We start from the raw sequence: 25,018 nt of genomic DNA, 5'->3' as shown, positions 1-25,018 counted from the left end.
TGCAGCCACACCCCAGGGGCACGGGACCCCCCCATTGCCGCAGGAGCCAGGGGCCGGGGGCCCGTGCAATGCTCACACCTTTATTGATACAAATGTACAAGGACACATCTTACAGTAGGGAGCGCGGCCCCGGCGGGGGGGCAGGACGCCCGGGGAAGGGGGGGCCCACGGGCGTCCCGATCCAGTGTAACGCTGCGGGTGGCCCTGGGGGTACCGGCCGCCCGGCAAGGGGCTTTTGGGGGGAGGGGGTACATCACCGCCGCCGCCGCGGACAGCTACACAGGCTATGTACAGGATAAGTTAGGCGCGTGCCGCGGGGCGGGCTGCGCGGGGGGGGGCAGGGGTCTGTACAGGGGGATGCAGGCACCTACCCCGCAGGTTGAGCACCAGCTCCTCGGCGGCATGGGGGGGCGAGGGGGGGCTCACCCCACGCCCCGGCCCCCCACGGGCTAAGGCCGCTTGCAGCCGTGCTCACCCCAGGTGCCAGCTGCTGCCGGAGGGGAGGGAGGGAGGGAGAGCGAGGGGGCTGGGGGGGGGCACGGGGGGAACGCGGGCCGGCGCTCACTGCTTCTTCTCACGGGTGGTGATGGTGACCAGCTGCTTGGCGGCCTTGGCGATGTCGTAGGCACACTGGATGACCTGCTGGGTCAGGAGCTGGTAGTCCACGGCAGCGCCCGGCTCGGGCGGCACGGTCTTGCGGCACTCGCTCTGCAGCCGGTAGGCGCTGGCGTTGAGTAGCCGCAGGGAGCTCCGCACCGTCTCCAGCGCTGGCTTCTGCAGCGGGGCAGAGTCAGGACCTGTGTCAGGGTGGGGACACAGTGCAAGGTGGGGACCCCCCTCCCGGCCACCTGCCCCCCTCCTACCTTGGGGAAGAGCGATGCCATCTCTGTCACAGCCGAGTGGATCTTCTCCGAGCAGGGCACGAAGCTGGGGGCGAGCGGAGGGGGTGAGCACTTGGGGACGACGACGGCTCCCGACCACGGGGGTGACAGGGACCCATATGAACACAGCCCCTGGGACCAGGGGGGGCCGGAGGGACCCCGTGGCCCTGCCCCAGCCCTACCTGTCATGCTTGGACTCCTGCGCCGCCCGCAGCAGCTCCTGGATGTTCTTGGTGACCTGCTCGGTTTTGAGGATGACGTCCTCCGTGCTGGGCAGCCCGGGGTCCAGCTCCCCGTCCAGCGGGTCCAGCTCGTGGGGGAAGTCCTCGTCCTTGCTCAGCTCCACGAACCGCTTCCCCTCCATGCTGCAGGGACCGACCGACCCCCTGGGGTCAGTGCCAGCCCCGTGCCCCCAGCGCTGTCCCCAGCCCTGGCACTCACCTGATCAGGACCTCACCCGCCTGTGTGTTGTCATAGTCGCTGTCGGTGCCGCTGCCGTGCCGGTCCAGCTTGCTCTGCAGGGGAGAGGAGCAGCATCAGGCCCTGCCCAGCCCTGGCCCCGTGCAGGGCGGGGGTCCCGCCACCCCCCCTCTCCCCGGTACGTCACCATGTGCCGGGCACCATCGGGCGGGCAGGAGAGCAGCGGGGAGGATGGGGGAAAGGGCACCGAGGAGGCAGATGGACCTTTCCGGATCTGGAGGGGAAAGAGAGGAGAAGCCAGCGCTGAACGGGGCGCAGAAGGGTCCGGAGCTGATCCCGGTGACGTGCAGGGGAGGAGGAGCACAGGGGACACCGCTGCCCTGCATGCAGGAACATCCCGCGGCCACCGTCCCCCGGGGAGGTCCCCGGCCTGACCCAGGGCGTGCAGGGCAGCAGGGGGGACGGGACGTCCCAGGACGGCACGGAGGCCATGTCCCAGGAGGGCGACAGCCACCATGTCCCATGCAGGAGCCGCCCCCGCCGCGGCCCCCTTACCCGGTACACGCTGGCCGGGATGTGCATGGAGTACAGAGCCTCGTCCTCCACCTCCTGGCGACACACGAAAGGTTATGGCCCCGCGGGGAGGGCACCCAGCACCCTGGGGGGCTGGGGGGACTGCTGCACCCCAAAAACCGCCCACCCGCCCATCCCAGCACACTCACGCCGGCGCCGAAGGGCTGCAGCCGCGTCACCAGCTCCTCCACCGGCTGCCCAAAGGGTTTCAGCGCTGAGCCCGGCTCGTACATGGAAAAGGCCTGGCGGTCCCGGCGGTGCGGGGGGGCCGTGCCCGGGGGGTGCCCATGCTCCGGCCGCTCGCTGGGGGCCGGCGTTGGGTGCACGGGACCCGTCTGCTGCCGGATCTGCGTGTTCTCTGCCTGCAGCTTGTGGATCTGCAGCCAGCGGGGGGGGGAGGCATCAGCGAGGAGGGGGGTACGCCGAGAGGGGGGGGTCCCGCCAGCCCCGCACCCACCTCGCGCTGCAGCCGGCGCAGCTCGTCGCTCAGGCTGTTGTTCACCTTCATCAGCTGCTGCACCTTGGCCTCGGAGGCTGCCAGAGCCTTCTTCACCTCCAGGTACTCCTGCAGCGTGATGGGGCCGTCCGAGAGGTCGGAGGAGTCCATGCTCTGCAGGGAGAGGGGCTCAGCGCCAGGATCCTGGAGCCGGGGGTGGGGGGGGATCCAGGGCGGGGGTCCGGGGCTTACCCTGGCGCGGTTGTTGCGGGAGGCGTTGCGCAGCAGCTCCTGGTCCGTGTCCTCGTCGGAGGCGACGCTGTCGTAGTCGTGCTGGTCGTCCAGGTCACTCTGGCTTCGCAGCGAGTAGTCGAGGGCGTCTGGGGGAGGGCAGGGGGGTGCTGAGCACAGGGCTGGGGGGGCTGCTCGGCCCCCCCTCGCTGCCCCCATCCCTCACCTGTGGGGCTCAGCAGACTCTTCCCTTGCTGCCGGCGCTTGGCTTCCCCGAGGATGTCGATGAGCAAGGTGGCAAACTCCCTGGCGTTGAACCTGGCCAGCTTCTGCCGGCCCTGGGAGGGCAGGGGGGGGGAAAGGGGGTGAGCAGGGGTCTGGGTGCAAGGGTGGGTGGCAGGGCCTGGCGGGGGGCTCACCTGATTGCGTGTGGCCGAGTACTCGGGGTTGACAGGGAGGAAGGGGACGGCACTGCGCTCCGTCACCAGCGTGCTGTGGTTCTGCGTCGTCAGCCAGACTGTGGGCAGGCACCCGGCGTCAGACCCCCGAGGGGCTGCGGGGGCCGGACCCCCCGGAGCAAGCGGGCTGCAGGGCCTGGGGCCGGCGGCGGAGCGGCAGGACGCAGGCGCAGGGCCAGCCTGCTGGGGCTGGGAGCGGAGCCCAGCCGGGCTGACGGGAATCGCCTCCCCCAGCCGCCCCGCCGGGCTGGGACCCCCCCCGCACTCCCCAGCAGGGACCCCCTGCTCCTCACCCTTTGGGACACCAGCTCTGCACCCCTCCAGCCTGTGGGGAGAGGGTGTGGCGTGCCTGTCGGTGCCCACCCCGCCATGGAAATGGGGTGGCCCCCGCCCCGCCACCCCCCAGCCCAAGGGCACCCCTCCAGGCTGAGCCCCCATCCCCGGGGGGTCCCAGCACCCACCTCCAGCAGCACCCCAGCCCCGGTGCCCAGCGGCGGCCCCTCACGCCGAGAAAACCTCCCCGGCCGGAGGAATGAGGAAGGAGGGGCCTGCGGTCCCGGCGGACGGATCCAGATCGGGGGGAGCGCTGGGCTCGGCCGCGGCCAGGCCGGCTGCTCCTCCCCGCGCTGGGACGCCCGTCCCAGCCCCAGCCCTGGGGGGGGCTGCACCCCGCGCCCCCCGCTCACCCGCGTCGTTCTCCCGGCGGTCCACCTCATCGTAGACGTCCATGGCCAGCTCCTCGAAGAGGCGGTTGCTGAGCTGCAGCGGGACGGGGGACGGCATCAGGCGGGATGGGGGAAGCAGACGGGACCCCCCCAGCCCTGCCCCGGCCCCCACTCACCGCCTGCAGCTTCTTCTTGGCTGCCTTGGCCAGCTCAGAGAGGTCCAGGCTGGGGGGCGCAGGGAGCGGGGAGACACAAAGTGGGGGTTATTCCTGGCCCACTGAAACAGTCCCCAGCTGCACCCCACCATGACAGGGACCCCCCTCCGGGCACGGGGGGGCTTCGCCGAGCAGGGCTGGCAGGCAGGCACGGGGGGACGAGGTGACAGGGTGTGAGCGGGACCCCCCTCCCCGGGTGCTCCTGGGGTGCTGGGCTGGGCTGAGCAGCCGGGGCTGCAGGGGGGGCCCGCGCCGGCGGCACAGGGGTGCCCCCGGAGCCGAGAGCCGAGCGGACAATACCTCTGTGCCATGCACTTTGGGCGCACCCTGCGCTCCGGAGAAGGCAGCGGAGGGAAGAACAGGATAAAGGCGGACGTTAAACGCGCGGGCACGCGGTCCCCCCCACCCCCCCTCTAGGGATGCTCCAGTGCCAGTCACGGGGAGGTGACCGGGGTCCCCCCCCTCGGCCCAGTGGGGACGCCGGGGGGGACATGGGACAGGGCAGCGGGGCCGCGGGCGCCGGGCACTCACCTGTCGGCCATCTGCGGGATGATGTAGTGCCCGTTCTTGTGGTCTGCGCAAAGAGAGGGGTGGTGAGCGGGGCCCCGTGCCCCCCTGAGGCTGAGGTCCCTCCCCCCAGGACCCCCGCGCTCACCCGGCTTCCTGCCGCAGAGGTAGAAGGCCAGCCGGTCGGTCAGCTCGTACTGGCACTCCACCAGCCGCTCCGCCAGCTCGTGCTGGGCTGCCTGCCTGTGAGAGGACGGGCAGGGGTGATGCCCACCCTAAGGGGGGGGGGGTGCAGGCAGGGGTGACCCCCCCCCCGCCTTCTTCGTCCTCACCTGGCGTAGTCGATGGGGGTCCGGCCGTTCACGTCGGGCGCCCCGGGGTCGGCGCCGTAGACCACCAGCAGCTCTGCCTGCAGGATCTGCCCGGCTTTGGCGGCCACGTGCAGCGGCGTGGTGCCCTTCTCCTGCGGGCACGGGCAGCCTCAGCCCCGCAGCCTGCCTGCGGGATGGCGCTCCTGGACCCCCCCCCAAAAGGTCAGCACCGTTCCCAGGGACCCCGATCCCCACCGGTGCTCACCGGGTGGAAGAAGTTGGCCTGGGCGCCCAGCGAGAGCAGGCGCAGGCAGGTCTCCAGGTTGCCCGTCCGAACGCTCGAGTGCAATTGCTGCAGAGGAGAGAACCGGTAAGGGGAGGGGATCTGTCCCCACTGCCGAGGTGGGGGGGGTCCCTGCACCCCCACCCTGCACCCCACCTTGCTGAGGTCCTTGGCAGTGACGCCGTCGTCGTCCCGGCAGGGCAGCTTGTGGACGAAGGCCAGCATCTGGTACTTGGCGCGGATGAACTCCGACTTGGTGGGGCTGGGGGGGGGGGGGCCGCAGGTTGCGGGGTGAGCGGGGGGGGGCGCCTGGCCGGCGCAGACCCCCTCCCCGCAGAGCGGGGGGCACTTACTGCACTTTGTCCTGGGGGTTCGCCTTCCGGCGCCCGCTCTGCACCTGGGCCGGATCCAGCAGCGAGTGCTCCCAGATGGAGTTGGCCCCGTTGCTCGCCAAGGTGTGCACCATCTGCGGGGGAGAGGCAGGGCCCGGTGGGCGCGGGGGGGGTCCCTGTGTGTGTCCCCCCATGTCCCCACGGGGCTGACACCCACCTGGAGCAGGGTGGCGGGCCAGGGGCTGTGGCGCAGGTGCTTGACGATGGAGATGTGGCGGCCCAGGCTGCGGTGCACGCTGCAGCACTCGTCGCAGATGAGCACCCCGCGGTTGATGGAGGCCCAGCCGGGGTCTGCGGGGTGGCACAGGGGGTGGCACCGGGTGTCCCCGCCGCCACGGTTCCCCCCCACCCACACCGCTGCTGCTGGGTGGGGGGGATGTGTTGCCACAGCGACCGTTTCCCTGGTGACGGCGAGGGGCTCAGCCCATCACCAGGGGAAACCCACAGGTTTCCCGTAGCAACCAGGCACCAGCCAAAAGGGGGGGGCAGGATTTGGCCTCCCCCATCAGGAGGGCGGCCGGTGGCAGGGACGATGCCAGCCCCGTGGCAGCGCACCCCGAGCCGGGGCACCCTGACTCGCTGCAGCACCCGGCGAGGCTGCACACTCCCTGAGCCCCCGGCTGGGCATTTGGGGGGGTCCTGGATGGGGCCAGCATGCCCCGCAGTGGGTGGGCACCCCCAGCCCGTGGGCTCCCACATACGGTGGTCACCGGCTCTACAGCCTCAGCACCCCACCCCAGGCCGGCCCTGCAGGGCACCCTGGCTCTCGGGGCAGGTGCTGTGGCCCCCCCACGCTGCCATACCCCCCCCAGCCCCGGCTGCCGGCCCCGGCCCGGCCGGACTGGAGCCCTTTGTGTCCCGCCGGGAACAAAAGGCTGTTTGAGCCGCCGCGCCGGCCCCGCGCTGGCACCAGCCCCGGCACCCGCGGGGGCCCCGCTCCCGGCCGGGTGGCAGCTCCCCACGCCTGCACCCCAAAAATGGGTCCTGGGGCTGGCCCGGGGTGGGACCCCTGGTTGTGGGACCGCAGCTGCCCCCGGCAGCACCGAGGGCAGGGGTTGGGACCCCCCCGCTGGGTCACAGCCCCCTCCCATGACACGCGGCCAGGCACCGGGTGACGCTGCCAAACCGTCCCTGGGTGGCCCCTCTGCCGGGCGCCGCGGGGGAGTCCTGCCAGCCTCTGCCCAGCCCCACCGCCCCTTGTTTCTGTAGGGCCTACATAAACACTGCCCCACGGGAGGGGGAAGCCCCAAGCCCGGGGGGCACGGGGCCTGGGGGGGTGGCAGCACTGAGCAGCCGCGATGGCCCCGAGGGGGTGACAGTGGCCCTGCGACCCCGCAGAGGAAGGCAGGCAGGCGGCCGGGCCTCCCCCACTTCCTTCCTCCCCGCAGGGTCCCGGACCCCTCCCCAAGCCCCCCACAGAGCCCTGGGGATGCCGTTTTGGGGGGCACCCAGCCCTGCAGTGCTGCAATGCCCCAGGGCCGAGGAGGGGTGGCCGGGGGGAGCGGTGCCTCCCCCCCCCCAGCCTGGCAGCCCCGCGCACACAGATGGCAGCGCCTTGGCAGCCGGTGCGGCGGCATCTGCGCCTTCGCGCCCGCTGCCCACGGGGCGCTGCCGGGAACAGGACGCTCTGCGCGGGGGGAGCCGGCCGGCGAGGCTGCCCACGGCCCCACAACCGGGCGGATCTGGGGTACCCCCGGGGCGGCACCCCCTCCCGCTGCAGGGGGCAGCCGGGATGCGGTGGGATGCGGGTGGGCATTGCAGCAGCTCGGGGAGTGCTGGCACGGGGACACCCCGAACCCTGGGAGGATCCTGGAGCCCAGGGGAGCTCCCGGCACCTCTGTCCCTGCCCCCAGGACAAGGGCTGACACCAGGACCCCCAGCACTCAGCCCCGCGCTGGTGAGGGGAGGGCTGGGGCCGGCCGGCATCCCTGCATGGGGCCAGCGGAGCAGGATTCGGCCAAGGGAGGGAACAGGGCACCTCATGGGCACCCCACCACGCAGGGCCAGGCAGCGCATCCCCAGCAGCGGGTGCTCCCGGTGCAGTAGGAAGTGGCCTCTGGACTTTATAACTCATTTCCTCACATGGCTGCCGGGCGATAAGAGATTGGAAGAAACTGGTTTCCATTTCCCCCCGCCCCGGCAGGGAGCCTCAGCACCGCCCTGGGCACCCCTGCGCCCCCCGCTTGCCTGCTGGCACGGGGGACATGCCTGGAGGCAGGGCAGCCCCATGCCCACGCGTGCCGCTGGCTCTCCTGGCAGGATCCGGCCATTGGCACGTGGCCGGAATAATTTCGGCACAGCCTTGGCCCGCGGGCAGCTTTCCGGGGCCGGCTCGGAGCGAGCCTCAATTCTCGGCCCCATTCATTCATCGCCGTGGGGCTGGCCGTGGGCAGGGTTTGGGGGTCCTGCCCTGCTGTGGGCAGGGTTTGGGGGTCCTGCCCCACCGCGACATCCATGGGCTTGTGCCCGGCGCAGGGGCTGTGGGCACCGGCACTGCCAGGGACGGGAATCGTCTTGCCCAGGCTCAGGCTCAGGCTCTGGCTTGCAGCACGGCCGCTGCTGGCCCGGCTCAGCCTACCTGCACCGCCGAGCCTGGATCCGGCCGGCATGGGTGCTGGCAGTGGGGTGCTGAGGGGTGCAGGAGGGTGTCCCCCCCCATCCCGCCATTTGCACAGTCCTCGGTGCTGCTGGCACCAACCGGCACATCCCCAGCCTGTGCCAGCAGCTCCCACACTGAGGGGTGCAAAGGCTGTGGGTGGTGCACGGGGGGTGCTGGGTGCGGTGGGGGTACACTGGGTGCACCAGGGCGGCACTGAGGAGGGCACGGGGAGGTTATCGGGGTCACATTTGGGGTGTACTGGGAGATTCCTGGGGGGGAAAGGGGATGCACCAAGGGGGCCCAGGGGCCTCACCGGGACATTGCACTGGGGGCACGTGAGAGGGTTCCTGGGGGCAGAGCAGGGGACTCAGCAGGGGTCCCCAGGGTGTGCACCGCAGGGTGCAGAGGGGACTCGCTGGAGGGTCCTGGGGGCACCCAGGGGGTGCAAAGAGGCCTCACTGTGGGGTGTAGAAGAAGACGCAAAAGGGCTCCCTGGGAGCATACTGGGGGGTGCACCTCGGGGTGCAGAGGGGGCTCACAGGGGTGATGGGGATGTACCAGGGGGCACATCGGGGGGTGCAGAGGGGGCTCACGGGGGTGCTGGGGATGTACCGGGGGGCACATCGTGGGGTGCAGAGGGGGCTCACGGGGGTGCTGGGGATGTACCGGGGGGCACACCCGGGGGTGCAGAGGGGGCTCACGGGGGTGCTGGGGCCGTACCGGGGGGCGCAAGGCAAGCTCCTAGGCAGGCTCCGGGGGGGCTCCGGGGGGAGCAGCACGAGGTGCGAAGGGCCCCGCCCGGGGGGCGCGGGAGGCTGGTGCGGGGATGGGGCGTAGCGGGCGCGTACCGGGGGGTCCGGGGCCGGTGCCGGGGGGGCGGCCCTTACCTGGGGCGCTGCAGTCGGCGCACACCTCCGCCCGCGGCGCCTTCCGGGACATCCTCAGCGGCGAGGCGGGCCCGGGCCCGGGCCTCTGCGCCAGCGTGGGGCGGCGGCGGCGGCGCCCCCGGGCCCGCCGGGGGGGCGGGGGGCCAGGCGGCGGGGCGGGGCGGGGGCGGCGGGGGCCCGGGGCCGCGGCGCGCCGGGGGCTGCCGGCTGCTCCCAGCGCCCGGCGGCTCCGCAGGAAGCGGCGCAGGCCCGGCCCCGGCGGAGGAGGGGCCGCACCGCCCCCGCCCCGCCACCGGCAGCGCCGCCGCGACCGCCTCGCACCGGCACCGGCACCGCCCCGCGCCCGCACCCGCCCCACGCCGGCACCGCGCCCGCCCAGCACCCGCACCCCCCCGCTCCCGCACCGACACCTGCATCCGCACCCACACCAGTGCCCGCCCCAGCACAGCCTGCTCCTGGTCCCGGTCCCGGTCCCGGTCCCGGTCCCGGTCCCAGCCCTGGACAGCCCCTGGTCCCGGTCCCAGTCCCGGTCCTGGATATCCTAGCCCAGGTTCTGGTTCCAGCTCTGAGCACGTCCCGCCTGGTCCTGTGCAACCCAGACTGCTCCTGGGCATCCCCTGCTCCTGCTCCTGGGCATCCCCCTGGGCATCCCCAGCTCCTGCTCCTGGGCATCCCCTGCTCCTGCTCCTGGGCATCCCCTGGTCCTGACCCCAGTCCCAGTCCTCGGTGCCCTCCTGGTCCCATTCTCAGGCCAGGGCACTGCTCTGGTCCTGGTCCCACCCCTGGTCCTGTTCATCCCCCTCTCAAGGTCCTGGGCACCCTTGTGGTTCTGGTCCTGGTCCTGGTCCTAGTCCTGGTCCAGCACACCCCAGTCCCAGCCCTGTGCACCTCCCACTTGTCCCAGTCCTGCTCTGGGCACCCCAGCACCGGCTCTGGGCACTCGCCCTGGGTTCAGCCCCAGCCCTAGGCACCCCCCAGTCCTGTTCCCAGTGCCAGCTCTGGCACTGTGCACCCCACTCTTGTGCACACCCACTCCCCATCCTGGCCCCATCCCAGGTGCACCATGGGGTGCAGTGCGGGCAGCCAAGGTCAGGCTGGGGGTCCCAGGACACTGGGGTTCCCTGCCTGCCCCAGCAGTGCAGGCAGGACACTGCACTGGGGATGTGTGGGGTGGGCTACAGCCTCCCTGGGGATTTTGGGGGGGTAGGGGGACTGGGGCCCATTTGAGGTCCTCTGGGATCCTATAAGCACTTGGATCAGGGGGGGGGACACCCCGGTATCACCATGGGGGCCCCACAGGCAGCTGTGGGGGCTGGACCCCTGCGGCACGGCCACCCCAGGCAGGAGCCACCGGAGCGGGGCTGGATCCTGCCCCACGCCACCACGGGCCAGGCTATGTGGCCTGCGCCGCGGGTGACCTCACCGCTGGTTGCCGGGGAGATGGCTCATGACGTCATGGGGCAGCAGGGCTGGCGGGGAGATGGGGGATGCTGTGGGGGGAGCGGGGTAGGGGGATGCGACCACCGCCGCCTTCGTCATGGCTGAGCAGAGAATAAAACCGAGGGGGATTCACCCCTCGGAGGCGGCCCCATGGCAGGGTGGGGGGCAGCGGGGTGGGGGGCCGGGAGCGTGGCGCTGGCGGGAGGCCGAGGCGGCCGGCGGAGGCCCAGCCTCGCATTGTTCTCGGGCGGCAGCCGGAAAACGCGACGCCTGCCCCGGAGAAACGCAGGCGGAAAAGGAAACGGGGCCGGGGGCCCGCGCCTGCCCCTGCCCAGGGTGGGGGGGCTTGGGGCCCCCGCACGGCCCCTGCCCACCGCCTTCGCCCCTGCCCCGCCATGCGCCCGGGCTTGCCGGCCCATGGGGGGAGCGGGGGTCAGCCGGGAGGGGGGAAATCAGCCTGTGGGGGGGATTTGGGGAGGGGGAAGGCTGAGTGCCAGCGGGGTCACCCTTTGCAGCCACCCTCGCGAAGGTCGGAGGCCGCGGTGATGGGCTGAGCGGTGCGGGGGGGGCGAGGAGGAGGAGGAGGAGGAGGAGGAGGAGGAAGGGGGCGATGCCGGGCAGGGCAACTACAAGTCCCATGAGGCCGGGCGGTGCGGGGGGGGCGCGGGGGAAGCACCGGGCGGGAGGTGCCGTGCCCGCCCCGCCCCGCGCCCCCCCGCGCCCCGCTCCGCCCCGCGCCGCGCCCGCCGCGCCCGCCGCGCCGCTCCAGCATGCACGGAGGATGCTCGCGTCTTGCTCAGGCAGGAAGGGGCCGGAGGGCAGGTACCCGCTGCACTACCTCGTCTGGCACAACCGCGCCCGCGACCTGGACCGGGAGCTCAGCGCCAAGCAGGTGGGGTGGCGGGGGGGGCACCCCCGGGCACGGCCCGGCACGGCCCGGTTCGGCTCGGGCTGATGCAATGCTGCCGGGCTGCAGCCGGGCTCCTGCTCGAGGATGGAGATGAGGATGAGGATGGGGATGAGGGTGGGGATGGGGTCCCTCCCGGGGTTGGCAGGGCTCTGGGGGTGTCGCGTGTCCTCCTGCAACCCGGGACGGTGCCAGCTGCCCCCGGGGCTGGCACGGAGCGGTGGGTACCACCCGCGGGTCCCCTGCATCCCCCGGCACCCGCAGCCCCAAGCATCCCTCCCCACGTGTCCCCAGCTCCCTGCTAGGCCTCTGCAGGCCCCCGGCACCCCGACCCGCACCCTGCTTCTCAGGGCGCTGCCAGTCCTGCTGGGGGTGCAGCCCCCAGCTCCCCACCCTCAGGCTGAGCCCCTTTCGGGGGGGACACAGGGCCCTGATGCTGCCAGGGCGCAGCCCCCCAGCCCCAGAAGCCAGGTGGGTCCTTCTCAGGGTGAGGGGACCCACTGTGTCCCCCAGCCTGGGAACCCCCCCAGCCAGCCGGTGATGGTGCAGGGCCACGGGCACATTCCCAGGCGGGGAACCAGCTTCCCTCTCCCCCGTGGCGTTGCAATTCAGGTAATTAAAACCCAACCCCGAAGACGCAGGAAACCGCAGGCGCTGGAGGGAGGCCGGCAGTGAGGCTGTGCCGAGCATCCCCCGGTCCCTCGGCCCAGCTCCCGGCACCCCAGGGTGCTGAGGGCCACGCCGGATTGTCCCCGGTGATGCACGAAACAGGGGGCCGCCGTGCCGCGATGCTCCCGCCGGGATGCAGGCGATGGCTCCCGCCACACCCGCCTCCATTGTGGGGGCCGGCCGGGGGGCTGCACCAGCATCGCCCCGACCCTCCACCCCATCGCCGGCGGTTTTATTTCCGTGGTAATTTGGGGTCATTTTTCCCAGGAGCCCGGCGCGGTGGAGATCAAAGCTGGGCGCAGGCGGCAGAGGCTCGGCGGGCGCGGGGAGATGCAGGGGCTGCGAGGGCGGCTCCGGCCCCGCTCGCCTGCAGGGAGGATTTCTAACCCACCCCCCCGAACCTGGGCAGTGGAGGGGCTCTGCCATGGCCCCCCCTGGGCCCCCACTGCCATTTGCAGGGCGAGAGCAAAGCCGGCCCTGTGTGCACTCCAGGGGTGCATGGGGGGGGCCCATGGGTGCTGCAGGCCAGACCCCAGGGCAGGTGGGGGTTTGGGGGAAGCCAGCCCAGGCTGACCCCCCCACCTTCATCCGGGGCATCCGGGGACACGGCTCAGCCCCTCTCCCTGCTCGAGCATCCCCGGGGGAAGCGGGTCGGGGCTGGTGCTGTGTGTGATGCTGGGGGCTGGGTGTCCCCTCCCCGGGGCTCTGCCCTCCTGTCACCCCGGGGACCCGCGTGGGGCAGCGGCACCACACAGGGCCCCTCTGACATGTGCGGGTGTTTGGGGTTGGGAGGCGCTGGGGCAGCTGGCAGCTCCTCTCTGTGTCCCCAAAGGGCCCTGCGTGGGTCACCCTTGAATTGTCACCATGAGCTCCCATCCATGCTTGCTTCCACCTGGGGAGCGAGGGCCAGTGGGTCCCCGTGGCAGGGACAGCGCGAGGACGAGGCAGGCAGTGACACAGAGCCCATTGTGCCAGGACACCCCACACCGCAGCCTGTCCCATCACGCGTGGCAGGAACCGGGGGCTGCACAGGGACAGCAGCGCCCGGCACGACTTCCTCACGCTGGCCCGTGTCCCCACTGCCACCCGGGAGCAGGCGCTGGGGTCTGTGTCCGCGCTGAGGTCCCCCACCCCGGGGACAACCCCAGCAGAGGGGCTGCGCTGTGCCACGCGCCTGGCTGGCACAGGAGGAGGAGCGGCTGAGCTGCGGTCCTGTGCTGCACCGCTGCCACCCTGAAGCCATCCCCGTCCCTGTCCCCATTGCCAGTGGGTGTCACAGCCCCAGGACGGGCAGCACTCGGAGGTCTGTGCCACAGCCCCCGAGCCAGAGCTGTCCCAGCACCAGGGCCCTGGACCGAGCTGTCGCTGGCGAAAACTGGGTCACGCCATGTCCCCCGGGGTTGGCTCTGGTGCCGCGTCCCTGGAGCTGGGACCCTCGTCCCACCCAGCGCTGGGGCAGGGCTGCGGCTGGGGAGCCCTGCTGAGCCTGCAGCACCCGTCCCCCGGCTGGGGGGCGATTGCTTTAATTAGAGTCATTTCATTAGCGCAATTAAGAAGCAGCAGTCGCCTGGAGAGTGTTGGAGCAGCACGCTGGCTCCCGGGGAAGCGGGGGGCTGTTTCGCTCCAGCAGTGTGGGCAGCCTGGGGGGTCCCCCTGCCCAGTGAGCCCCTGGGGATGAGGGGCATGGGGATGCCCACAGCCCGGGCAGGAGTGGGGACATCCCCGGGGCAGAGGGACAGCAGGATATGCCCAAGAGCGAGACAGGGACTTGCTGCGGGGCAAGAGCCCGGGCACCGGAGAGCCCACACCCCACCCCTGCCCTGCCCCAAATGCCTCCGGGGTGCCCAGTCCCAGCCCGCAACTTTGGGTGCTGCACCCCAAGTTTGTTCTCCTGGGAGTGACCTCCCCAAAACCCATGCCCTGATTCGGGATTTGTCCCCACTGCCTCCTGCCCTGGCAGCATCTGACTGCCCCTCTCCGGGCACAAGGCTCGTGCCCCGGCTGGGTGCTGGGGAGCAGAGGCTGAGCCCCCCCTTGCCACTTCCTCAAGCCTCAAGCAGTGCCCCCAACCCTGGGCATGCAGGGAGCAGGGCCCATGGGTGCTCAGGGTGCTCAGGTCGCCCACCACCGCTGCCGGCGGGTGAGGGATTCCTCGGGGCTGGCTTGGCGCCAGGCTCCGGGCTTGGCACAAACAATCGCAGCCCCAGCGCGCGGCTCCCCAGGGCCCGGGGATCCTCCGAGCAGCCGCTCCGCTCACGCAGCCACCCGCCCCCGGCTCAGGCAGGGGAACACGTGCGCCCGCCGCAGCCCACGTCGCCAGTCGTGCTCCTGGCACCGGCGGAGGGGGGCTGCCAGCAGCTGCTGCCTGGCAACTGGGCAGTAGCTCCCCCCAAAATCCCAGAGGTGGGGGCTTTTCCCAAGCTTCCAGCTGCATCAAACCATGCAGAGCTCTGTGCACCGTGCCGGGGGCATCCGTGCCCCCCGCTGCTGCGCCGTGCTCCTGCTCTGTGGTGGGTGCAGCCCAGCCTGACCGTGCCGAGCCGTGCTGGGTGCTGGCAGCCGCTGCCGCGGTCTCCCCACCCTCGCCGTGGGGCTGGCAGTGGCTGGGGGGAGCAGGGAGAGCTTTTTGGGGTGCAGTGCATGTGCATCTCTTGGGGGAGCTCAGGGATGGGGATGCTCTCCGAGATACCAGCAGACATCAGCTGCTTTCCCCGGCTGCTCAAGCCGGGAGCCTCGCGCCTGCGGGAGGGCATGGGGGGGGGTGAGATCCGGCTGCCCTGGTGCCCCCTGAGCCTCGCTCCCTCCCGGCAGGCCGACATCGAGCAGCTGGACCCCCGAGGACGCACCCCGCTGCACCTGGCCACCACGCTGGGCCACCTCGAGTGCGCCAGGGTGCTGCTGAAGCATGGCGCCGACGTGGGCAAGGAGAACCGCAGCGGCTGGACAGGTGAGCAGGTCCTCCATCAGGCTGCCCTGGCATGGGCACGGGCACGGGCATGCTCAACCTGGTGCTGCAGCTCCCCAGGGGACAGCTCGCGGGGTGGTACGTGCATGTGGCTCCTATGCAGTGGCCGGCTCTGCTGTGCCATGCCGTGCCACGCCGTGCCGTGCCACCCCCCCCGGGCACTGCCCCTCTCTGCCCTGCAGTCCTGCAGGAGGCTGTGAGCACCCGTGACCTGGAGCTGGTGCAGCTGGTCCTGCGCTACCGCGACTACCAGAGAGCCATCAAGCGCCTGGCCGGGATCCCCATCCTGCTGGAGAAGCTGCGCAAGGTACCTCCCTCCGGCAGGGCCGCCGGGGTGGCAGGGGGGGGACGCCGACCACGGGCTCCTCCTGACCCCGCTGTGCTCTCCGCAGGCCCAGGACTTCTACGTGGAGATGAAGTGGGAGTTCACCAGCTGGGGTAAGCTCCGGGCAGAGCAGAGCGGAGTGGGGAGCGGGAGTTCCCCAGCAGAGCTTCCCCCATCTCTGGCGCTGCCCTCAGCCCCAGCATCCATCCCCATCCCCAGGATGGGGGACACCTGTCCCCTTCCCCCCCTACACCCCAAGCTTGCAGACCCCCATCCCACCGAGGCGCTGGGTTCTCGGGCACATCCCCCACCCGGCTCAGCGCTGGCAGCCCGCCCGGGGGTGCAGGGTGGCCCCGTCCCTGGCTGGGCTATCGCCGTCTCTCCCCAGTGCCGCTGGTGTCCAAGATCTGCCCCAGCGACACCTACAAGGTGTGGAAGAGCGGCCAGAACCTGCGGGTGGACACCACGCTGCTGGGCTTCGACCATATGACCTGGCAGCGGGGCAACCGCAGCTTTGTCTTTCGGGGACAAGGTGAGCCAGCACCGGGGTGTCCCCCCTCGCCGGGGAGCACCGGCAGAGCCCCTTGGCACTGCAGCAGGGCTGGGTGACATGGTGGGGACCATGGCAGTCCCCGCGTACCCTGACCCTCCTTCCCGTAGACACCAGCGCGGTGGTGATGGAGATCGACCATGACCGGCGGGTGGTCTACTCGGAGACGCTGGCCCTGGCCGGCCATGACCAGGAGGTGCTGCTGGCTGCTGTGCAGCCCACCGAGGAGCAGGTGATGGGGCGGCTGACGGCCCCCGTCGTCACCACCCAGCTCGACACCAAGAACATCGCCTTCGAGAGGTGGGCTGGGGGTGGCACCGAGCCCCCCCTCAGGAATGCACAGCCCCCCGGGGTGCCCGCACCTTGGGCTGTCGGAGCGAGACCATCCATCATTCATGGTGCCCTGTGTCACCCCAGGAACAAGTCCGGCATCCTGGGCTGGAGGAGCGAGAAGACAGAAATGGTGAATGGGTACGAGGCCAAGGTGAGGGGCAGGGGGGTTGAGCTGCCTGAGGGGAGTATGGCCGGTTCGGGGGGGAGTATCCACCTCCGGCGTTCCCCCTCCTCGGCCAGGTCTACGGTGCGTCCAATGTGGAGCTGATCACGCGGACGCGGACCGAGCACCTCTCGGACCAGCACAAGGGCAAGAGCAAAGGTGGAGCCGGCAGGGGCTGGGCGGGCAGGGCGCTGCGCCGGCTCCGGTCCTCACCCCCTCCTCTCCCGCAGGCAGTAAGACCCCCCTGCAGTCCTTCCTGGGCATCGCCGAACAGCACGTGGGGCCCAACAACGGGGTGAGTGTCCCGGGGGTCCCGGTGGGTGGGTGGCCCCATGGCCAGACCCCCCCCCCCCCGTTACCCCGCCGAGGTGTCCCGCAGACGCTGATCACGCAGACGCTGAGCCACGCCAACCCCACCGCCATCACCCCCGAGGAGTACTTCAACCCCAATTTCGAGCTGGGCAACAGAGACATGGGGCGGCCCATGGAGCTCACCACCAAGACACAGAAGTGAGGGGGGAAGGAGCAGATTGGGGACCCCCCCGTCATCCCCCGCCGACCACTGCCGAGCCCGCGGGGGGGCAGGCAGGGGTCCCCAGCCCGGCGCCTGTCCCCGGCAGGTTCAAGGCGAAGCTGTGGCTGTGCGAGGACCACCCGCTGTCCCTCTGCGAGCAGGTTGCCCCCATCATCGACCTCATGGCAATAAGCAACGCCCTCTTCGCCAAACTGCGGGACTTCATCACCCTGCGCCTCCCGCCCGGCTTCCCCGTCAAGATCGGTACGGGGGGGGGTCTTTGCCGCCGGCGCGGGTGGCACAGCCGGCTTCCCTCCCTGCTTTTTTTCTGCTTTCTCGCAGAAATCCCCATCTTCCACATCCTCAACGCCCGCATCACCTTTGGGAACCTCAATGGGTGCGACGAGCCCGTCAGCTCCCTGCGGCACAGCCCCAGCAGCGAGGCACCCTCACCCAGCAGCGACTCCTCCAGCGTCAGCAGTTCCAGCTCCCTGAGTACGTGGGGTGGGGGGGACGCGGCTGGCGGGGTGGGGTGGGACACGGCGGGGTGCCCAGCCGTGCCGACGCCTGTCTCCCCGCAGCCTCGTGCCGGGCGTGCGAGATGGACCCGGCGCTGTTCGAGGTGCCGCGGGGGTACAGCGTGGTGGGCACCCACCAGGACGCCCTGCGGGAGGATGAGGATGACTTGCTGCAGTTCGCCATCCAGCAGAGCCTGCTGGAAGCGGGCAGCGAGTACGACCAGGTGGGCACTGCCATCCCCCCCACCTCCTCCTGCCCCCCCCCCCCCCCCGGTTGGGGGACCCCGCTGCCCGCCCTGTCCTGACGCTGCCCCGGGATGCTCACCCCACCTTGCCCCATCCCTGCATCCCGCAGTGGTGGGTCAGAGCTCATGCGGGGGGGGGGTCAGATTTTGGGGTACTGGGGGGGGATGCCACCCTCCGAGCACCCCTCTGCCACCGGCCGCAGGTGACCATTTGGGAAGCGCTGACCAACAGCAAGCCGGGCACCCACCCCATGTCGCACGAGGGCCGCCGAGGAGACAGGTTGGTAAGGTCCAGTCAGCCCCCCCGGGGGGAGCGGGAGTGGGTGCCAGCCCCGCGGGGACCCCCGCTGAGACCCTGCCGCCCCCCAGGACTCCCCAGCACACAGCGGCCCCCCGGCCCCCCGTTGCCCCGGCCCCGGGGGGCGGCGGGGGGCCCAGCGCCCTGTTCCCCAGCTACGCGGAGCAGCTGCGGCTGGCCATGGCGCTGTCGGCGCGGGAGCAGGAGGAAGCCGAGCGCCGGACGCGCCAGGAGGAAGAGGAGCTGCAGCGGATCCTGCAGCTCTCGCTGACGGAGAAGTGACCCTGCGCCCCCGCTGAGCCCCTCACCCACCCCAAGGGGGATGGGGACGCGGCCGGTGCCGCGTATGGGGGCACAGAGGGGGAGCGGGGTGGGGGGAGCCAGCCCAAGCGCTGCAGAGGGCAAATGGGGAGGGGGGTGCAGGATTTGGCCCTGGCGTGGGGGAGATCGTCCCCATAGCTGGGGCAGTACTGGGGTGCAGGTGGGGGGCACCCCGCAGCAGGACAGGGTGGGGGCGGGTGACAGCCCTGCAGCTGGGGTGGCAGGGACCAGGGGGGGCAACCCCACAGACTGTACCCCACCCCCAGGACAGCCCTAGCCCCCCCACAACCGCCCTATGGGGTGCTGCTCGGCCCCCTCACCCCAGGAAGGCGGTGGGGGGCACATCCTGCCCCACATGGGGGGGGGCTGCCAGCCACGTGGTATCCCGGGGTGCCCCCGGAGCTGGGGGGCTCTGCCCAGCCCCCTTGGTCCCCCTGCCCAGGCGCTACCAAGTGCACTTACCCGGGAGCTGCTCTGCCTGCCAACGGGGAGGGGGGGGCTCAGCCCCATTGCACCCCACAGCCAGCGCGGGGCTGCACAGCCACCCCCCCACCCCGGCGCGGGGGTCCGCTGGGGCAGCCGAGGGGGTGCCTGCGGAAGGCCATCCAGTGTCACCCCCCCCTTAGCCCCTGCTCGCACCCCCCCGCCCCGCTCGGATGCCCCCCCCTCGCCCCGGGCACTGACCCCAAGAGAAACCTTACGTCAAATGGTGCTAACCCCCGGCCCCCCCGGCCCCGGGCTGCTCCTCCTTTGCACATGGGGGCCGGGGGCTGCGGGGGGGCCGGGCTCGCTCCCCTGGGACTTTTCGTAGCCAGTGCCCCCCCTCCCCGCCACGCACCCCACAAGCGACGTCTGGGCCAGGGCCGGGGGAGCCCGAGCAGCTCCGACCGCAGCCAACACCAATAAATGCTCTTTAATGTTTGTCTCTCTCGGCCCCTCTCTGCCTGCGCCGGGGCCGTGCAGGCAGCGGGGTGCAGGCAGGGCCCCCCCGGCGTGGCCGTCCCACGTCCCCGGTACCCGCCACGCGGCCACGGGTGGCCGAGCCCTTTATTAAAGGGGGACCCAGGAGCAAAGAGCCAGTTGGGAGCAGCCGCCGAGGGGGGCGATGGGGCAGGGGGAGGCGAGGGGAGGGATGGGGCGCGGGGGGGGGTAGCACCGTACCCAAGTGCATCCTGGCTGGGGGGGTCCGGCAGCCCCCTGTCCTGGGAGGATGCTGGCGCCCAGCTTGCAGGTCCCCCAGGAGGGATGCTCAGCACCCCCAGCCTGTGGGCACCGAAGCAGGACCCCCCCCCTCGGGTGCTGCAGTGGGTTGCCGATGTGCCAGGCCACCCCGGGAGCAGGATGCGACCGATGCCAGTGGAGGGGGGTTCAGGGTCCGACCCCCTCCCTGCAGCCTTGGCTCCCGGGGAAAGAACATGGCTCTGGGCTCCTGCCCTCTGCGGGGACTCGGCTTTAATCCCCGGGGGGGCCGGGGCAGTCCTTGCCCTGCCCGTGGCTGCGGCCGCCATGCTAGTCCGTGCCGTTGGTGAACTGGCAGAGTTTGTTCTCCAGGTCAGAGATGCGCTTCTCCTGCGCTTGGACCGTCTCCTTCAGGGCACGGATCTCCTCCAGCACCTCCTCCAAGGCTGGCCGCTGCGGGGTGGGGGACACGTGGGGTCACCGGGGAGCCCCCTCCGGCCCCCCTAGCCCCACCCCAGGCAAGGGGACAGCCCCGCCACGATGTCCCCATCCCCAGGACACTCACGGAGAAGTTGGGGTCACAGGTGGAGTGGCTGTGGCGGGGGCCTGGGGGCGGCTTGTTGTCCAGGATGTTCTTCTTGACCACCTTCAGCTCCCGGTTCTTGACGGGGACGTAGCCGTCCCGCAGCGAGATGAGGACGGGCTCCGCGTCCTTCCCCGACAGCCACTCGTCCGCCTCCAGGGCCGGCTCGGGGCCCGGCGTGTCGGGGTACAGGTCGTCCTGGAAGAGGTCTGACTGCGGGGGCGAGGGAGACGGCGGTGAGACGAGGTGTGTCCCCCCCCTTACACCCCCCCATCTCCCCTGGGACCCCCGCGGGCTCACCTTGCGCGGCACCGTCATGACGATGGGCTCGCACTTGCGCTCGTGCAGCTTGAAGAACCTGCGTGGGGCAGAGGTGGTCAAGGTCCGACCACCCCTGCCGGCCCCTCCGCCTCCCCCCAGCCCCCCCCCCGGCTCTCACCTGGCGATCTCGCACTTGCTGACCTCCAGCCCGCGCTTGGGCATGAAGCCCATGCCCCGCTGCGGCTCCTTGCTGCTGTAGGTGTTCAGGTAGTGCACGTAGGGCGCCTCGTCCGTGATCTCGAAGTACCGGATGCTGCTGTCCCCCTGCGGGGGTGGGGACGGGTGTCAGCCGGCCCCGGCAGCCCCAGGGATGGGGTGGCATGGGGGGGGGTGCCCCGGGGGGGTTACCTTCCCGCAGAGGTAGACAATGCTGGAGTCGGGGTCGTAGAAGGGCAGCAGGACCCCGTTGCTCGTGTCCATCTCCTGCAGGGCGATGGGCTCCTCGAAGTTTTTCTGCAGGGCCGGAGGAGTAGGGGGGGTGGGAAGAGGGGGTGAGCGGTGGCCCCGAAGCCCCCATCCCGGTTAGTCACACGCGTTAGCCACGGCACACTGCGGGGACTGGGCTCGTCCCCCCCTGGGGTACACAACCCCCCGGGCAGGCAGCTTGGCATGCCCCCCCCCAGCACCCCCTGCCCCACTCCTGCTTACCTGCACGACTGGGTGCACCCCAGCCTGGCTTGCTCCCCCCTCCCAGCACCGCCTGCCCCCCCCAGCCCCCTCCCCATGCCCGGCACAGCACAGCACACTTGGGAACTTGGCATCTTTTTCGGGGGGGGGGGGGGATGCAGCGGGCACCCCATCCCGGGGCAGGGAGGGGCGGGGAGTCGGGGGGGCCAAGTTCCCGGGGCAGCACTCCATGCGGCCTCGTTACCGGGTCCCACAAGCCCAGCTCCCGCTGGCTCATTCTGGTAAAGCCCGTGGTAAAGATGTGTCCTTCCCGGGTGAAGATGGCCCGCACGGGCCTCAGCCCTTCGTGGGGGGCAAACCTCTCCTGGGGGGAGGGGGAGAGAGTCAGCACGGGGCATGGGAAGGGGAGAAAATGAGGGGGGTCCGGATCTGTCCCCCAAAACAGCCGCTGAGTCCTGCTCCTGGGAAGCACAGGAGGCTCCCGGGGCGCTGCTGGAGAGCATCCCCGGCACCCGGCACGTCCCCGGCTCCGTGGGGTCCCCGGGGCGGCGCTGGCCGGGTGGGAGCCGCCATCTCGTACCAGGTCCCAGAGGCCCAGCTGCCGCTCGCTCATCTTGCTGAAGCCGGTGGTGAAGATCTTGCCATCGGCCATGAAGATGGCGCGGATGGGGCGGGCGCCGTCATGCGGTTTGGCTTTCTCCTGCGCCGGCCGTTAGCGGGTTAAAACCAAAGACAGAGACGCGCGGGTGCGGGAGGTTAGTAGGGTCAGGCGGGCATGGGGACGGGCCCCGCGGCGGGATGGTGGGGGGACACGGCGGGGGCACTCACCGCCACAACCTGCTGCTTGCGGGGGTCGATGACGCGGACCTTCTTGTCCTTGCAGGTGGTGACGAGGAGGCTGCCGTTGCGGTTCCAGCCCACGTTGTAGATGAGGTCGGTGTGCATGTCCTCCAGCACCAGCAGCATCTCCCCCGTGCCCACGTTCCACAGGATCACCAGGTTGTCACAGCCTGCGGAGGACCGAGGGGGTGGATGCCGTCACCCCACGGATCCCACCCGACCCCGGGGAGGGTGACCCGGGACCCCCTTACCTGCGCTGAGCAGGACGTTGCGGGCGGTGGGGTGCCACGAGATGATGCCCACCCGCTTGGAGTGTCCCTCCAGCGTCACCACCGGCTCCGTGATGTTGCGCACGGGAACGTAGTCGGGGATCTGCCACACCTTGGGGGGGACCGAGAGCGGGGTGGGCGGCGGCAGGGATCACCCCGCGGGAAAGCGCTAAGCGGCTGAGGGCCTCGGAGCCAATTAACCTCATCGTTAATCCCAGCTCAGGCTGCGGGGAGGATGGCGAAGAGACAGCAGCAGCGCCTGCATCCTGGGGTGCATCCCTGGCACTCGGGGTGCTGGTGGGCACAGGGAGGGGGGCACAGCTGGGGCACAGCCCCCAGCCCCCCCCCAGTTATTCCTGGGTGCTGAGTCGCCGGGGCGGATATATTTAGCACAAACTGCTGCATCATGGAGAGAGCAGCCGCCGCCAGCGCGAACGCATGGCACCGGGGCTAAAAATAGGCCAGTGACACTTCGCAGGCGGCAAAGGCAGGGGGATGCTCCGCGCCGCTCCCCCAGCGCCCGCCGCCCCCCCTCCCGTCTGGGGTCCGGCCCCTCACCATGACAGTGGTGTCCTCGGAGGCGCTGGCGATGACGTTGTCGTTGTGGGGACACCAGTCGATGTCCAGCACGGGCGCCGTGTGCCCCGTCACCAGCGGGTGGTTCTTGTCCACCCGTCCTGTCTGCAATGCCGAGGTGCCGGGGTGAGTCCCCAGCGGCCGGGGGGGGCCCTGCCAGGTGCCCCCCAAGCCCCAGCCTGGCCATCACGTGTGGCTGTGGCACAAGCGGGGACACACGGGGGGCCCCGGCGGCAGCCAGAGCTTTGCACCTGCCTCGAAGGGGGAAACTGAGGCACGCAGTGGGAATGGGGCTCACTTAGCACAAGGCCCCATAGGGACACAGAGGGGAGCGATGTGCCCCGGGAGAGGTTGTTTTGTGTCCCCTCTGATGATAAGGAGGGGCTGGGGACCCTGCTAGGATGGGCAGGGCAGACCCCCACCCCACCGGGATGTTCCCTGGGCATCGCGTGTCCCCTGGGAATTTGGGCTGGCGAGAAAGCAGCCGGGGGTTTCCCGCATCCCCTCGGTTGCCCCCGGGACGTCACCCTTCACAGGTGCCGGTGACCACCCCAGGCTGCCTCTGCTCCAAGCCCCCATGTGAGGACGGAGATGTTGGGGCAAAGCTGGGGGGCTCTGGGGCCACAGCAGCCCCCCAAAAGCAGAGCCTGTCAGCATGTCCCCCCCAATACATCCTGGGGGGGGCAGACCCTGGCAGCCTCCCTGCTCACCTTGGCAAGGGGCAGGACGATGAAGGCCCCCCCGCCGCCGGACTCCACGATGATGGCCACAAACTTGGGGTTGACGGCGCAGAAGGAGCTGTCCCACGTCACCTTGGAGACGCGGATGTCCTCATACATCTGGTCGGCCTTCACCGGCTGCCCGAAGACGTGCCGGAACTTGCTCTGGCGTACCACGCGGCGGCTCATGGCTGGGGGGCGCAGGGTCAGGCCAAGACCCCCCCCGGCACAGCATGGAGGGGTTTTGGTCCCCTCAGGCCTCTTACTCCGAGAGACCCCCCCTACCCTGGGCACAGGACGAAGCCTGGGGACACGGAGATGGCAGCGGATGAGGGTGCAGGATGGTGCCCGACGTGGCCCTGACCCTGCAGCAGGGACCGGGGACAGCCCTGGTGCAGGGGGTGTGGGTGCTGCAAGTGCTGGGGACGGGCATCCCGCAGCCAGAGCCGCTTGGCGGCTGGGCAGGGACATGGCTGTGCCATGATGTGCCGCTGTGCCATGCCCTGTGGCTGTGCTGTGCCCCACGGCTGTGCCGTGCCCCACGGCTGGCACTGGGGTTGGCACATGAGCAGCTTCAGCAGAGAAGGGGCTGAGGGGAGTTTGGGGCGGATATGGAGGTGCCATGCACCAGGTCACAGCTTGTCCCCTTGTGTCCCATCCTGCATGGGCGGCCCGAGGTTGCCACCCAGCACCCAACACCCAGGAGGGAGACTGTGCCTCCAGCGTTGCCCACCCCACGCCTCCCCCCATGGGCCCCTGCCCGGGGGCTCTGCATGTGCCACCCACTCTGCACCCCCAACCCACTCACCTGGCACTGACCCCGGGCGAGGGCTGGACCCGGCACAGCCACGCAGCCCCATGGGCACGCCGGGGTGCGGAGGAGCCCCCCGTGCTCAGCACAGCCCCGGTGGGGTCTCCAGCCCTCGGTCACAGCTGGGCACGCTGCCCACAAACACCCATCTCCGTCCCGAGCCTGCGCTGCTCCTGGGACCTGCTTGGGGGCACTGAGCCCCTTGGGACCCCAAAACCCCTGGAGCTGGGGCTCTGCAGCACCCATGAGCCACTGACCACCCCGGGGACGCCCCTGTGCTCTTTTGGGACCTCAGCCATTGCCAGGGGACGCATCCAGCCACCAATCCACAGCCCGGAGGGCCGGGCACTGCTGCCCCCAGCCTCCGGGGCCAGCGCGGGCAGAGGTAGGAGCAGATCTGCCCCTCTGTGTCCCAGCCAGTGGCTTTTGGCCAGGGCACGTGCAACACCAAGCCAAGCCAAGCCACATCTGCCCAGTCCCTGGGCGTCCCCAGGGGTCCCCATGGCCCTTCAGCATCGCCCCTGGCCTGGCAGAGCGGGTGCAGGTCAGAGCCAGGCGCTGAGAGGACCTGGAGCCCTGCTACCGAGGGGGGCTGGAAACCGGCACCGCTGGCGTCACCCCCACGGCCCCAGGCACGGTCCCCAGCCCTGGGGAGCAGTGAGTGGGCTCCGCGGGGACGCCCTCCGGGTAATTTGCGGCACCTCAGCCACTGCCAGTGGGAGCAGAGCTTGGGGTGTAGGGGAGGGGGTGACAGCTTGGCCGGCTGGGCAGAGTGCACGCAGGGTGCAGGCAGGGTGCAGGCAGGGTGTGGGGTGCAGGAAAGGTGCAGGTGAGGTGCAGATGTGGTGCAGGCAGAGTTGAGCAGGGTGGAGGCAGCGTGTAGGGTGCAGGCTGGGTTGGGTAGGGTGCAGGTGGGGTGCAAGCAGAGTTGGGCAGGATACAGACAGGGCTGAATGGGGTGCAGGCAGAGTTCAGGTGGGGTGCTAG

At 71.0% G+C, this 25,018-nt stretch overlaps 3 protein-coding genes across 7 annotated transcripts; 1 reads left to right on the top strand and 2 right to left on the bottom strand.

The window, feature by feature from the left end:
* Positions 1-59: 59 nt before the first annotated feature.
* Positions 60-8,935, bottom strand: GIT1 (GIT ArfGAP 1). 3 transcript variants are annotated; one of them, XM_075168639.1, is made up of 22 exons: positions 8,859-8,935; positions 5,530-5,663; positions 5,334-5,446; positions 5,137-5,242; positions 4,963-5,049; positions 4,719-4,849; positions 4,535-4,629; positions 4,411-4,453; positions 4,180-4,206; positions 3,841-3,889; positions 3,686-3,758; positions 2,961-3,058; positions 2,768-2,879; positions 2,563-2,690; positions 2,332-2,484; positions 2,024-2,251; positions 1,857-1,910; positions 1,489-1,575; positions 1,323-1,396; positions 1,064-1,246; positions 864-927; positions 60-774 (listed from the first exon to the last, which is right to left on the bottom strand). In XM_075168639.1, exons 1-22 carry the CDS (start codon positions 8,908-8,910, stop codon positions 562-564), a joined length of 2,304 nt encoding a protein of 767 aa, XP_075024740.1. In that variant the 5' UTR covers positions 8,911-8,935; the 3' UTR covers positions 60-561. The 3 variants fall into 3 exon arrangements, with proteins under 3 accessions (XP_075024740.1, XP_075024741.1, XP_075024742.1); XM_075168640.1 differs by lacking the exon at positions 4,180-4,206; XM_075168641.1 differs by lacking the exons at positions 1,857-1,910; positions 4,180-4,206.
* A 1,917-nt stretch (positions 8,936-10,852) lies between these two features.
* On the top strand, positions 10,853-18,354 carry ANKRD13B (ankyrin repeat domain 13B). 2 transcript variants are annotated; one of them, XM_075168636.1, is made up of 15 exons: positions 10,853-11,190; positions 14,686-14,821; positions 15,022-15,146; positions 15,232-15,277; positions 15,553-15,696; positions 15,825-16,014; positions 16,132-16,198; positions 16,288-16,369; positions 16,441-16,505; positions 16,590-16,720; positions 16,831-16,988; positions 17,067-17,219; positions 17,306-17,466; positions 17,691-17,771; positions 17,857-18,084. In XM_075168636.1, the coding sequence occupies exons 1-15, from the start codon at positions 10,909-10,911 to the stop codon at positions 18,082-18,084; spliced, it is 2,049 nt and encodes a 682-aa protein (XP_075024737.1). In that variant the 5' UTR covers positions 10,853-10,908. The 2 variants fall into 2 exon arrangements, with proteins under 2 accessions (XP_075024737.1, XP_075024739.1); XM_075168638.1 differs by having other exon boundaries at positions 11,080-11,190; positions 17,691-17,767; positions 17,857-18,354.
* A 595-nt stretch (positions 18,355-18,949) lies between these two features.
* CORO6 (coronin 6) lies at positions 18,950-23,409 on the bottom strand. 2 transcript variants are annotated; one of them, XM_075168635.1, is made up of 11 exons: positions 23,212-23,409; positions 22,484-22,606; positions 21,908-22,037; positions 21,645-21,826; positions 21,397-21,516; positions 21,061-21,180; positions 20,538-20,642; positions 20,308-20,453; positions 20,169-20,226; positions 19,851-20,081; positions 18,950-19,738 (listed from the first exon to the last, which is right to left on the bottom strand). In XM_075168635.1, exons 1-11 carry the CDS (start codon positions 23,407-23,409, stop codon positions 19,616-19,618), a joined length of 1,536 nt encoding a protein of 511 aa, XP_075024736.1. In that variant the 3' UTR covers positions 18,950-19,615. The 2 variants fall into 2 exon arrangements, with proteins under 2 accessions (XP_075024736.1, XP_075024735.1); XM_075168634.1 differs by lacking the exon at positions 21,061-21,180.
* Positions 23,410-25,018: the final 1,609 nt, after the last annotated feature.

The sequence above is a fragment of the Calonectris borealis genome, chromosome 19 (assembly GCF_964195595.1).
Source record: "Calonectris borealis chromosome 19, bCalBor7.hap1.2, whole genome shotgun sequence".
Lineage (NCBI taxonomy): Eukaryota > Metazoa > Chordata > Aves > Procellariiformes > Procellariidae > Calonectris > Calonectris borealis.
Note: the sequence above shows the minus strand (reverse complement) of the source record. Positions and strands in the feature narration are given on the sequence as shown.